Genomic DNA, 14,983 nt, shown 5'->3' with positions numbered 1-14,983 from the left:
AAAGCTTATGCAGGCCAAGTTTGAGATGAGCATGATAAGAGAGTTAAATTCCTCCCTTGGATTGCAAATTCGTCAGCAAGAGTAAGGTATATTCATATCTCAATCTAAATATGCCAAAAATCTTGTGAAAAAGTTTTGTTTGGATTCTGCTAGTCCTATTAGAACCCCCATGAGCCCTAATGTTAAACTCACTATTGACCTGTTAGACAAAAGTGTTGATTCTTCTTTATATAGAAGCATGATAGGTAGACTCCTTTACTTTACTGCTAGTAGACCTGACATTAGTTACAGTGTAGGAGTGTGTGATAGATATCAGGCAAACCCTGAAGAGTCTCATATGATTGCTTTAAAAAAAAAATCATAAAATATGTCAAATCCACTGCCAATTTCGAAGTGTGGTATAACAAGGACACCAATGATGTTTTAGATAAGTATTTTGATGCAGACTGGGCAGGGAATGCTCATGATAGAAAAATTACTTCGGGGGGTTTGCTTTTATGTGGGTAATAATCTTGTCTCATCGATGAGTAAGAAGCAGAATTCCATCTCATTATCCACTGCTAAGGTTGAATACATTGCTGCCGGTAGCTGCTGCATCCAACTTTTGTGGATGTAAAAACTCCCATTTAATTATGGTATTCGTCAAGAACATCTTACCATTTATTGTGACAATACCTGTGTCATTAACATCTCTAAAAATCTTGTTCAACATTCTCGAACAAAACATATAGAGATATGACACCACTTCATTCGGGAGCTTGTCGAAGATGGCACACTCACTCTTGAGTTCATCCATATTGATTATCAGAAGGCCGATTTGTTTACTAAACCTCTTGATAGTAAACGGTTTGAATTCCTACGCCAAAACATTGGTGTAATCTCCATGGAGTGATCTCTCCCCTTTCTCCTCCTTTCTCATGCATTTGCATCTAGTTTTATGCTTTGTGTGTTTCTTTATTTTTTGCTTGGTTGTTTTTCAGTTTTTGTTTATTTTTGCTTTTCATAAAAAAAAAATTGAAAAGTAAAAAAAATAGAAAAACACTGTGTGTTTGTGTATATTGGTACTTGTGTACCTTGGATGGCCATTGAAACAAAATTTTCTAAACTTTATATCTCTTGTAGCTTAGATGAGCATCTCAATGCACAACTAAGCAAGTGAGCTTTATGGCTTGTGTTTGTGATGAGTACGATTAAGTAATCTCTTATATCTTAACACTCATATCACTATTTTTGATGGGAAGGAATAGAAAATCCTAAGAAGAAGGCATAAATGACCATTTCATCACTAAAGTCCACCAATCATGTATAACATTTGTGTACTTCGACATAACAAAATTGTGATGTTTTTGGCTTACATAATTGGGTATTTCTTCTCTCTTATATGCCCATGTATTATATGTTCAAAAAGAAAATATGGAAAGAAAAACAAAAGCAAAAAGAGTCAAAATGCTATTAAATATGATTGCAAGTATGTTTCAAGGACATGTAGGAGTTATTGGATGTACCTCGAAGGTGATAGTCTCCATCAAGCAGTTATGATTGTGTGTGAGTGTATTTGATTTTCTCATATCTCAAATCATCATAATATGAGACACTTATGCATTCTTGCTATATTTTCACACACAACACGCAAAATTCTTTGCTACTTTTGATACATGTACAGGTACAATGTGATTTGGCCATCATAAGGAATACTTGTGTTAATATATGCTTACTAAACTGTCTTAACTTGTTTTTGAAATATAAAATTGGTTAGATTTGTTTAGTGTGTGTGTGTGTTCTAGATCTTGAATGCTTTACATTATTGTTGAGAGATGTTTTGAGGGTTGAACATGTTGGTTGGATATTTGTTTGAGTAGCTTGCTTTTTGCATTCATCTCTCTATGTTTTTCCTTCTTGAAACCTCCTTTTCTTCAAGCTTGACAGCTTCTCGATAGATTCTCTTCTATCAAGCCCTTCTTTCTTCTTTTCGCAATAGATCTTAACGGAATCTCGATCCATTGAGCTTTTTGGGCTTCTTCTAGATAGATTCTGGACAGTTTCTTCGATCCATCAAGCCATTTTTCTGAACCGTCTGTTTGGTCGATAGATTCTCAACAGATTCTCGATCCATCGAAGTGTTTTTACCATCGACAGATCCTCGACAGATTCATTTCTGTCGAGAATTAGTGCTCGACAAATACTTCAATACATCAAGCTGCGATTTCTATTTAAGGGCTGAGCGCGTATCAGATATCATTTCTCACTTCTCTCTCTCTCGACAGAAAATCTTTCTCTCTCACTCCAAACCCTTTCTTTCACTCAAAACCCTCTCCCCTCTTTTGGTAAGTATTCTTAAACCCTTTGGTAAGTATTCTTAAACCCTCTTTTTCATGCATTCATGCACTTTTAGAGAAGTTATCTTTCATTAAAGATGGTATGTTTGAATCAGATAATGGTTCAGTTCAAAGAGGGGAATTCTCTTATAAGTAGGACTAGTCTCATCACACGCACTTTGTGCGTGCGATGAGGCTCTTTTTTTTTTGGTCTCGTGTCATAATTTTCCATTCATTTAAATTTTTAGATTATGACACAACCAAAAAAATAAAGCCTTAAAGCTCTCATTTAGAGAGATTAATCTGTTTAGATTGTTTATCAAAATGGACTGAGAATTTTTTTTATCAAATTTTTGGATAAGTTTGTTTTGAAGATATAGATTAGTAGGAGAATGTCCTATTTTGTGAGCATTTTAAATGGAGTTTAAGACATATTTTTACTAGGTTGTTCTTAAGTTTTGTCCCTACTTAAGGTAAGGTTTAAGGATATTTTTGAACCACGTTAAAGTCTAGTTCAAAAAGGTGAATCCTCTCTCTTATATGTATATAGTATAGATGGATCGGTAGATATTAAATGCATTTTAACTTTTACTTTAGAACTCACTCGTCAAAATAAACCATTCATTAAAGCAATCAACAAATTCTATCCGCAACCACATAAAAAAAATAAAAATAAAAATAAAAAATAAAAAAACCTCTCTCCACAACCAAAATCTTTAGGCAACAACCAAACTTAGCTAGTTGTGCTTGTGGGCAGAGAAGACCAGCTTTAATTGGTGATGACGGAGTTGCGATTCAAAATTAAACAAGATTCTTGAAATGGAACAATTTTATACAGAATTTCAGTGAAAATTACTTTTAGAAGTATAAATTTTTTGTTCCTTTTCTCAAACAATTTTCAACAGAATTTAATGAATATTTATTATATATGCAGCATGTACTGAAACCAAAAAAAAAAAAAAAAAATCCCCTTCTCACAATTGGTCTTCTTCAGGAAACAAATAAGCCTTGTTTAATTCACTAGTTCTATATATTTAGCTTAAAGTTCTGAAATATTTGAACTCGGGTGATTTAGTTAATAACTTAAAATGTTGTATGTTAGTCAATCCAATAATGGAACATTAATCTTGTTAACTTTTTTTTTTTTCGATAGGCAACATTAATCTAGTTAACAAATTCGACCACATACCAATTTTAGTCTAAAATGTTTGTGTGATTTACAACTTTGCTTTCATGTTTACTAGTTTTCAACTATGCCAAGGAAGAGCACAATGTCATAGTAGTCAATGCTACTGGATATGATACGTGCCTCGCATCTCCGAACTTGGGAGCCTTTGACGGTGGCAATGACAAGATAAGCTTGACCACTCCAGGAAAGAAATATTACATATGTCAATGGCATTGCAATTACTCGGGCCAAAAGCTGATGATCACGGTCTTGAGGAAGAAGATGCTGGGCACATCTATATCTTCACCACATTAACGCCCTCTGGAGAAAAGCCGGATTGGAGATAATGACTTCCTACTATTGTGCATGTGTTGGAATGCAAGTGTGTATTTGAATCTTATAGGTCAATAGATAATGGAAGAAGTGATAGGTTTATATATATTCATGATGGGCCTGAATCTTAAAGCTTAAGATGGGATTGCAAAATAATTTTCATGGTGTATGATTGGATAACATTGTAGCATAAATTAGCTTATCAATTTGTTAGAAGTATGTTGTTAAATGATTACAGTTATCATATTTCAATAGTTTAAGCTTTTGAGATAATCGACAATTTAAAATGGTATTAGAGCAAGATGTCCCAGTGTTGGGCATTAACACAACTTGTGCTAGAAAAGGTTTTTTGTTTACTTCTTAGATGTTAATGAATAAGAGAAACTACTTTTGTATTAGGTGACCAGGACAACCTAAAATTTGGAAGTGTAGCAGACAGAATAATTGAAGGGGAGAAATTACGTAGAGCATCTTAGGTCCTTTTACTATCAATAATACAACAGCAACTAGTTGCTTCCCCAAATCGTTTGGTATATATTAAAAAAAAATAATAATGAGCTCATCCTTTCTGGTTAAGAAATGCTGTGTAACCAATTAAATTAAGAGCATTCTCATCAGCTCTCTCATTAAAAATGCCATTTTGACATACCAAAAACCTACTTTATCATTTTAACACATCATTTTACAACATACCATTTATCAGATGTTCTATTCTTTAATTCTATACATTAAAATAATATTTACTACACATTAAAATAATATATTTACTTAAAACCCAGCAATATACAATCACAGAGCCCAGTGGTAGTCACCACCAACCAAGAACCAACAACCACCGCCACCACAACAACCACCGCCACAACAACAACCACTGTTACAACCACCGCCACAAACTACAACCACAATCACCGAATCCTCCAACAAATTCCAAATCCAAAAACCACAACAAATGAGAAAAAAAAAAAAAAAAAAAAAAAAAAAAAACTCAAAACCTTCAACAAAACCCCACCATACACAGCACAGCCGGCCACCACCATACCCAAGCACAGCCCATAATCACAATCACATGGAATCCACAACCGAAGGAAAAAAAAGAAAAAAAAGAGGGAGATCAGAATAGATTGCTCCACGGCGACGGCCTCAGCAGTGAGGTTGAACTCCAGGGCGAGGTCGAACTCCATGGCGGCAGGCTGTGAGAGTGACAGGGAGGCCAAAAAAAAAAGAGAGGGAGGGAGAGTGACAGGGAAAAAAAAAAAGAGATAGAGAAGGCGTAGAGAGAAAGTGACAAAAAAGAAAAAAGGGGGAAAAAAAAGAAAGAAAAAGGGAGGGGTGGGGGTTCTGGAGAAAGAAAGAAGAAGAAAAAAAAAAAGGAAGAGAGGTGAAACTGAGAAGATGAAGTGAGGCGGAGAAAGAAAGAAGAAAAAAAAAGAAAGAGAGAGAGAAAAAAAAAACGAATTGAATAAGCCAAACAGTGTTTGGCATTGATGTTCGTACCGTCTCATATTTGAGACAGTACTGTAGATCAAGGTTTTCATACCCGGACCGGACCATACGGTCCGACCCGAAAAACCGTGAACCTTTCTGTTTTACGGTTTTTTTAGCTTCAAAAACCGCTCTATGGAAAAAAAAAACAGGGACCCGTGGGAATCGTGGTCGGACCGTACGGTTCCGAGAACCGCAGTCCGACCGGTTTTTGAGGTTCGGATGGTTTTTTTTGTTTTAGCTTTTCCGGTGAATTTTGGCCAACACACCGGAATGAAGTTATGATCAGATCTAGAAGAAATGAAAAAGAAATGAAAGAACATGAAGAAGAACAAAGATCGGAAGGATTTCAGGTAATTAGATACCAGACCAGAACAAAAACCAATCTTTCTTTATCAAATATAAGAAAAATGAGGCGGATTGTTTTGCAATTTTTCTCACCCTAAACTTAGATCTAACGCTTGCAGTAACCCATCAGCTTCAGATCTGTTCATCTTGGCCTCACTTTGGCGGCGACGACGATGGTGACTAGCAGTGCACAGCAGTACCAATGTTCATTGAGTCAACAAAATGAAGCTGAATGCCTCACCTGAGAGAGAGCCAGAGAGATATTTGAAAATAAGTGGTTACTAATGGAAAGAGAGATAGATAGTACTGATGGGAAGAGAGCTGAAATTTTATAAAATTTTGAAGTGAGAAGTTAACTCAGGTTACCATGTGTGGTGCAAAAAAACTGACAAAAACTACTTGGAACATGTGAAAATTTTAGAAAGACACACTACTATTTAATTCTGATTCCTTTGGTTTTATCAACCATTACTTTTTATACTTTTTAAATATTTTTCTACCAAACACTGAACAGTGAACACATACCCCAATGTATTATCATTTAGGACTTCTATGTATTATATATATATATATATATATATATATATGTATATATATGTATATATAATTTTTTTTTTCATTTTCTCTGCAATTTATGAGCTTAACAATTATATTAGTTTTAAGTTTTTTTACCAAATATAATTATTTATATTTTAAATAATTATTAAATTAATTATGACGTCATCACGGTTGGACCCTGGTTCAACCTCGGTTCGATCTCAAAAACCTTGAACCTCTCCTTTTTACGGTTCAATGAACGGTTCGGGTTTCAAAACCTTGCAGTGTAGATATGTGTCAAATTTTTTGAGATTTGGAACAGCATATAAGAGTCCGTTTTTGTGTTTGGTGTGCCAAATGTGCCAAATATTTGGCATTTGGCACATTTGAGAGAGCTGATGAAAATGCTCTTAACCATCTCTTGCTTTGGTTGTACCTTTTTTACCAGTATTTATCGTAATTTTCTTTTCTTTTCCCTTTTTCTGAGATAGGTAGATAGTGGGGAGGAGGAGATGGGGTTCAAATTTCAAATTACAAACATAGAGCACTACAAACTTGTAACATGTAATCAGTATGTTTTGCAATATAAGAGTTGATGCTTGCCAAATATTACACAATGGGATTCATAGGCAGTTTATTTTTACAAATTGGAACTTATGTTAGCACAGGAAAGTACTATAAGAACTAGTTTTTGGCTCTTCCAGAGGAGAAATAGCTGTAGGAGGCATAAGCTCCAAGTGCAAAAATCACAAGAACTGCTGCACCCATATTTACCAGCATCTGCCTCTCATCTTCATTGATCCTTTTGGTTAGATTCTTCACTCTCTTCATAGCAGAAACTGCTACACCCTTGAATCCCTCTTCCTCAGCATCATGATAAACTCCATTAGACTCAGGCTCATCTTTATTACCACCACCATATATCTCTTTCCTTTTCTTTTCCTTTTCCAGCACTGAAACTTTTGAGGCAGTACTGCTTTCACCCATCTCTAACTTTGCACTTGTCTCACCACTTTCCTTTCCCTTGATGACCATATTCTTTTCTACACCTTTCTCATTCTCTTTTGCTCCATTCCATTCAAAGTTCTTTTTTTCAACAATTTTATAATCTCTTAACTCCACATTCTTTTCCTTCATTTGCCTTTTGGTATCTGAGGATGAAGTAGCTTTTGGAGGAGTTACATCCTGACCCTTCTGTGCCTTCTCAGGGCTCTCAGATTGACCAATCTTCACTTCCCTCTTTTTTGAGTCTATGGCAGTTGAAGTTGCTTTTGGAGGAACATCTTCCACACCCTTTTGCACCTTTGGCTTAATGGAAGCTTTGTTTTCCCTTTGCTTTTCATCCCACGTAGATGAAGTAGGTTTAGGAGGAATAACTTCTTGGACCTTTTGAGGCTCTGTCTCAGCACTAGATTTTGGAGGGTGTGGAGCTTTTTGAGTTGCTTTAGCTTGTTCTTTACTAGGACCAGCTTTTGCTATGACCTGCTTGGGCATTGTAATGGTTAGTATTCCTTGGTAAAACTTGCCATGAATTTGATCTACGTCACAATTCTCTGGAACCGGAAAAGTTTCATTGAAACGGCTCCATTTGTTATCTCCAAGTGGTCGTTCTCCATGAACCCTTACCATACGAGCGTTGTTCAGATATATGATTTTTATTCGCTCTTTCACAAAGCCTGAAAAAGCAAAACATCAAAGGGGTTGATTTGAAATTGAACATCTTTTTTTTTTTTTTCTTTTTTTTTGTTTGAGGAAAATTTGAAATTGAACCCTATATCTTTAAATTTGTAAAATTTAATTTAAACCAAGAAATGGACAAAATGGACCGGACTTAAATTGTAGAAGATCTTTTTCTCTTAGCTTTGTGCCTCTTGAGGTTAAGGTAAATGGTTTTTGAAACGTCATTTAAGTAATTTAAACAAGTTATATAATTATTAAAAATATTCATACAATTAAATGTGTAGGAGTATATTAATTTAAATTTTCATGTGATGGGTCGGAAGAATTTTCTTCTAAAATCCTAATAAATAATTGAAACATTTTGAATCATGAATCTACTTTTCTAATATATTTATTTATTTTCTAGACCAAATTCTTTTAGTTAAAGTACAACACATGGTTGAGTTTAATGGGAAAATCTAAGCAACAACCACTAATATAAAACTTATATTTAAACAATTGCATGATGGCATGTTAAAACGTAAATTAGTAAATGAATATAAGATGAGTAGTAAGCTTTTAAACAAACCAGGAAGATGAACAAGCAAAATTGTAGATCCTTCATCTTCCTTCCTTTCAGAAATTGGCTGGAAATTCTCATATACTGAACGGACAGATTGTCCTGGAAGGGTGGCCGAAATCCCTCCAGATCGTTGTTTCATAGCCATTTTAGTTGCTTTTATGTTTGAATTCTATGCCTCTCTCTGTCACAGATAAACTGTGATGATGATCGATGCTTTTGATTGGTAAAGCTTTGCGAGTTGTGCATACCTTTATATACGTGATACTTTTGAAGTTGCATAACAATTGAGTTTTCCTATCAATGAGACTATTCCTTTTTGGTTGCATTGGTTTTGTGATGATATTACGGGCTTTTGAGACTTACTTTTGGGTTGCCTTTTTGGGATTGTGATGTTTTATGAGCTTCAATTGTTTCCAACAAGTCGTAGTATAACTTCTTCTACAAATAAAGATCAGAGTTCCTTGTGTACCCAGCAAAAAGTTGGTTCTTTGTTTGGTCTATACTTTTTCAATGCGTGCATTAGGAGGTTATTTATTTAAAATTTTACATCCAACCCAAAAAAAAAAGAAAAAGAAAGAAGAAAGTTGCTTACACTGACTCAAATTTTATTCGAGTTCAAAATAATTACGTTTCTCTCAACAAATAAAAAATAAAAAAATAATTTTCAATTTAACTAAAGGGACACACACACAGCGAACATAAAATATGTTTAAAGATATAACATTCAACATTGAGTAAAAAGAAATTAAACAAAAATCAATGATTCATAGCCTAATGGAATTTTAATTCCTCTTATGTACAGTTTGAGCCTTCTGGTACTTATTTTTTCAATAGGAATATTATAAAAATAATCTATATATAGATTGATAGGTAAAACTTAGAGAAAATTCAATTAAATTCTAAAATTGAAGTCCAATTTTATCTTATGTGGCTTAAATTTTTTTTTTTTTTTAGAGAGTTTTATTTCTTAATTTTTGAGCTAAATGTGGAATCACATCATAAATATTCATCCAAGTGAGTTATTGAGTACAAAAACTAGAGAGTTTAGAATTAATGAACTGTATAAAAAAAATAAAAAAAAAAAGTGTGCTTCACAATATCAAAAATTAAGAATTAATAAAAAAATTTTAAAAATATGGACAATTTACATTTTCTAATTAATAATATTTTTACAAGATTTTTTAAAGAGTTAACAAAATATAAGAATGACTATATATCAATAATATTTAAATTATATATATATGAGTTATACTATATATTTTAATGTATATCTTTTAAGTATATTCATGTATATCCACATAATTACAAGCTAGTTTTTATTAATCACAAGCGTACTCTTAAAAAATTAGGGAAGTTTTGCTTTTGAAAAGTCAAAGAGAGGGTATTTTATAAGAAATTGAAAACAAAAGAATAAATTAAATTAAGACATACCGCCAAGTCGCCAACTATTCAAGTAAATTATTCAGAAAGGCCTACTCGTAAAGTAATTTTCTTTAAGAGTATTTATTTATGATTTATGCCTAAAAGCCTTTGATGAAAACACTGAGAAGAAACTAGTCATACGCCAACATCTTGGTATTCAAGGCACTACCAATCTGGGGAGATATCTGGGTTTCCTATCTATCATCAAGAGAGAAATGGGAATGCCTTTAATTTTGTGATTGAGAGAGCCCAAGAGAAGCTAGGTAGTTGGAAGGCAAGGATTTTGTCACTAGCAAGCAAAAGAATTCACATCAATTCTGCCTTTACCCCAATCATGGAGTACTATATACAATGTTGTGCTCCTCCAATAAAAGTATGTGAAGCAGTGAATAAGTTAAATAAAGATTTTTTATGAGGGTCAACTCAAGAGAAGAGAAACTTCATACGGTCAAGTGGAGTACTATTACCCGACCTAAGCATCTTGGGGGACTTGGTATTTTGGAAATGAGAACAAGAAATGAGGCTATCCTTACTAAGTTGTGTTGAAGTTTAGCTAATGAGCAAGAGGCCCCTTGGGCAAAAATGTTGATGACCTAATATTTCACTGATGCTAGGATTTCATATAAGGGAACGAAGCTCTCTTGCTCCAAGATTTGGGCTGCATATAAAAAGGGTGGTTATATTTTACATAGTGGGTTCAAACGGGTGATTTGAAATGGTGCTTCCACCAATCTTTGGTATGAATTCTGGCTTCCATTATGGAAGGGCTTCAGACCCGAGAAGAATACAGTCTATATGTGGTTGATATTAGAAATCAGGGGAGTAACTAGTTTCACCATGTTCTTTCCTTTGCTCTACCTGATGATGTGTGTAAAGCAATTCAAGTTGTTCCCTTTTCCGTGGAATTAGGCTCTGAGGATGCCTCCTACTGGGCCTATTCTAAGGATGGGTCATTCTCTCTTAAATCTGCATATTTACTGGCTAAAGGGTTAAATCTTTTGAACCCAATTTCTGATTCTTGTGAATAGTTATGGAAAGTTTTAATCACACCTCGAATTTTATATATTTTTTCAATGGTTGTGCTGGCATAACAGTGTTCTACTTGCAAAGTGTTGGGTTCAAGGGGTTTTACCCTTGATAGCATCTGTTCGATCTTCTATAAAGGGAAATGAGTCCCTAAATCATTTCCTTTAAGAATGCTTTTATGCAAATTCCTATTGGAGGGAGTTGGGGGTTCCCTATGATTGTAAAGGACCATTTATTGAACCTATCATGGATTGGATTCATGCTAATTCCACCTCCAAATCTACCTTAAGCTAGCATGGTTTACCTTGGAAAGTTATTTTTGTTAGGGACATATTTGATGTAATTGGCTAATCCTTTGACAAAACGCACTTTACTTGTAATTTGGTAGATCTTGGATAGGTTTAGTATTTCAAAAAACAAGTATTCAAGTTTAGTATTGAATCCATGCAAGTCTGACCAAGAAACAAGTGAAGGAAGTGTTGTTCATTAAAACTTGACAACAGTCTCCACAAAAAGACTTCTATCGAGATTTAATATTGAAGCTCGACAGAAGCTGGACACAAGCTGTATCTGTCGAGAATTACGAAATCAGGTTTTCCAAATCTAATTACACGTATATCCTTGAGTATTTGTGTAGGGTTTCTTTTCTCACAACCCTAGACATATATAAGGATTAATTTAAGAGCCATAAAAAAGGATGCAAGGTGTTGTAAAAGAATAATCCATGCATATTATGACCGGAGATAAAAATTGCTCTAGTTCATCATATTCTCTGTAGAAGCTACTATGTCTTTACGCTAAGGGTTTTGTGACCAAGGAGCTTCCTAATCTTCACTGTTGATGAATTAAAGAACTTTGCAGCCAACAATCTTCCTCAAGTTGGTGTGTTAGTCACGTATTGGGATCTGTGCATCATTGGTTAGTCACATACTGGGATTCGTGCATTGAACATAGAGATTGTCGCTACAATACAAGTCCAATTGGGTATTGGGGTAAAGGTTGGTATTAGGTACTGGGATTCCTTTTACTTGTAACCGCTTATTTTGATAATAGTGGATTCTCAGGAATAATGACCTTAAATTCACCCAGTGGGGTTTTGCTTCGATGGTTTTCTCTATTCGTAAACAAATCATCCAAGTCAAACTTATTTTCTACTGCATGTAACTTAGTTAGTGATTTGTTTGTGCTACCACGCTATTGCATGTTAAATTGACTTAAATAATTAATTTGGATAATTAATTAATTAATTTGCTAAATGGGTCAATACATTTTTAGTCTATCAAGTGGTATTAGAGTGGGCACATTTTGATTAAGTTTAATATTTACTGTGTGATCCATTGACCCTTATTGTCATGGCTATAAGTGGCATGAAAAGATCTTTTATTTCAAATACATCTTGCTTTTCTAATCTCTATTTTGATTGAGTGTTTCAGAAAATATAAGTCTATAAGTTATTTGAAAGCTATTTTAATGATTATTGAAAAATGTCTTAGCGTGACAAGGAAGAAATTAGACTGTCTCAAAATGAAGATGTGCAAAGGAGTTCGTATGAGAAGGATGAAATTTAAAGGTTTTATTCATAAATGGCAGATGAGAGAGAAAACCATTCCTACTAATTTGTCAAGCAAGCATGAAGTGTGCTTTATGATGAAGTCTGCATTTAAGGTAATGAACACATGTTTATAGTACCTTGACAGTGGATGCTTGAGACACATGATTGGAGGCCATTCTCTCTTTAAGGTTTTCAAGTCTAAGAAAGGCGGAAATGTCACATCTAGTGATGGGAGCAAATCACAAATAAAAGGGAAAGAAACCGTCTCTCTACATAGACTGCTAGAAATTACAAATGTGTTGCATGTAGAAGGTCTGAGAGCAAACTTGTTGAGCATAAATTAGATATGTGATCAAGACTTCATGGTGTTGTTTTCAAAAGGAAAGTGTCTCATTTTGAATGAGTTTGGAAAGAAACTCATAAGCAGAGTCCGCACTTTGGATAACTGCTATGGATTAGTACTTGATGCTAATATTGTGTGCAACAGTATTCGTTGCCAAATGAAGACTTATGGCACCAAAGAATGAGACATGCTAACTACAAATATCTGTCAATTGTATCTAAGCATGAATCGGTGTTGGGAATACCAAAGCTCAGCATGGTTAGCAATGTTGTGTGGACTGTGTCAGCTTAGGAAACAGATGAAAACAAAACATCCAGGCACTCAGACATTAGCTACATCTAGACCTTTGGAGCTACTACATTTGGATCTTATGGGTCCAAATAGAACCGAATCTCTTGGAGGAAAGAGATACATCATGGTTGTAGTAGATGATTTCACCAGGTACACTTGGGTCATTCTTCTAAGATACAAGTCAGATGCTCCTGAGCACATTGAAGTTTTGTGTACAAGATTGCAAAATGAGAAGAACATGAAAATTCATCAAATTTGAAGTGATCATGGTAAAGAATTCAAGAACTCACACATGGAATCTTTTTGCACTGAATTTGGTATATCTCAAGAATTCTTTGCTCCTATTACTCCTCAACAAAATATTGTAATAGAAAAAAAGAACAGAGTCATTCAGAAGATGGCCAAAGCCATATTACACAATAAGAATGTGGCTAGAAATTTATGGGGAGAAGCAATCAACACTGCATGTCATACGGTTAACAAGGTATATTTTAGACCCGGTACAAAGAAGACTCCCTATGAATTATGGAAGGGAAGAAAGCCGAATGTGAAGTATTTTAGAATCTTTGGAAATACTTGTTTCATCCTTAAGGATAGAGAGAATGTGGGAAAGTTTGACTTCCGAAGCGATGAAGGAATATTTTTAGGATACTCCTCCACAAGCAAAGCTTATCGGGTGTACAACAAAAGAACCAAGAAGGTGATGGAAACTGTTAATGTTGTTATTGATGAAACTTTAGATTCTGGTTCTGAGAAAAGTAGTGAGGAAATACCTAAGGAAATTCTTCCTTCAAAGCCTAAGGTTGTTCATGAAGAAGTTGATCAAGAGCCCATTTCTCCAAGCACTCCAAGTGTTGTAGAAGTCTCAGCAAATATTCCTGCATCACCTGAGTCTGAATCTCAGGAAGAGAAAGGACCTTCCTCAAGGATTAAGCTGAATCACTCTCCTAAAGTTATTGTGGGAAATATGAATGAAATTACACTAAAAAAATCGTACAGTAAATAAATGTGTTGCTAACTTTGTGTCTTATTCTTGCTATTTGTTTCGGGTTAAACCCACCAAGGTTGAGGATGCTCTCCAGGATGAAAGTTGGGTTGAGGTCATGCATGATGAACTGCTCCAGGTTCAAAGGAATGATGTTTGGATCATAGTCCCTAGACCGGAAAGAGAGCACATCATTGGCAGAAAGTGGATATTTCATAATAAAACTGATGAGGAGAGAAATGTGATTCACAACAAGGCTCGTCTAGTGGCCCAAGGATACTCTCAAGTGGAAGGAGTAGATTTTGATGAAACATTTGCTCCTATAGCTCTCATGGAATCCATTAGGGTTCTCTTAGCCTTGGCTTTCACTTGAAGTTTAAGCTTTACTAAATGGATATGAAGAGTGCATTCTTGGACAAGTTTCTTAAAGAAGATGTCTATGTTGCTCAGCCTAAAGGATTCATTGATCCACACTTTCCGAATCATGTGTTGTTCCTCAAGAAGGCTCTCTATGGACTAAAGCAAGCACTTAATGCTTGGTATGACCAGCTTACACAACACCTGATCTCACGTGGTTTCACAAGAGGACAAGCTGATCAAACTTTCTTTATCAAAAGGGAGAATGGCGAGTTAATAGTAGCTCAAGTCTATGTTGATGATATCATCTTCGGATCTGCAAAGGATGAACTTGCTCATGACTTTTCAAAGCTTATGCAGGCTAAGTTCGAAATGAGCATGATAGGAGAGTTAAATTCCTTCCTTGGATTGCAGATTCATCAACAAGAGTAAGGTATATTCATATCTCAATCTAAATATGCCAAAAATCTTGTGAAAAAGTTTTGTTTGGATTCTGCTAGTCCTATTAGAACCCCTATGAGCCTTAATGTTAAACTCACTGTTGACTAGTTAGGCAAAAGTGTTGATTTTTCTTTATATAGA

General features: G+C 34.8%; 1 protein-coding gene across 1 annotated transcript; it reads right to left on the bottom strand.

Moving 5' to 3' along the window:
* Positions 1 to 6,707: 6,707 nt before the first annotated feature.
* On the bottom strand, positions 6,708 to 8,677 carry LOC115984161 (inactive protein RESTRICTED TEV MOVEMENT 2-like). The gene is made up of 2 exons (XM_031107086.1): positions 8,432 to 8,677; positions 6,708 to 7,859 (listed from the first exon to the last, which is right to left on the bottom strand). Exons 1-2 carry the CDS (start codon positions 8,568 to 8,570, stop codon positions 6,868 to 6,870), a joined length of 1,131 nt encoding a protein of 376 aa, XP_030962946.1. The 5' UTR covers positions 8,571 to 8,677; the 3' UTR covers positions 6,708 to 6,867.
* Positions 8,678 to 14,983: the final 6,306 nt, after the last annotated feature.

Source organism: Quercus lobata, chromosome 4, assembly GCF_001633185.2.
Source record: "Quercus lobata isolate SW786 chromosome 4, ValleyOak3.0 Primary Assembly, whole genome shotgun sequence".
Lineage (NCBI taxonomy): Eukaryota > Viridiplantae > Streptophyta > Magnoliopsida > Fagales > Fagaceae > Quercus > Quercus lobata.
This window is presented reverse-complemented; position numbering and strand designations above follow the sequence as displayed.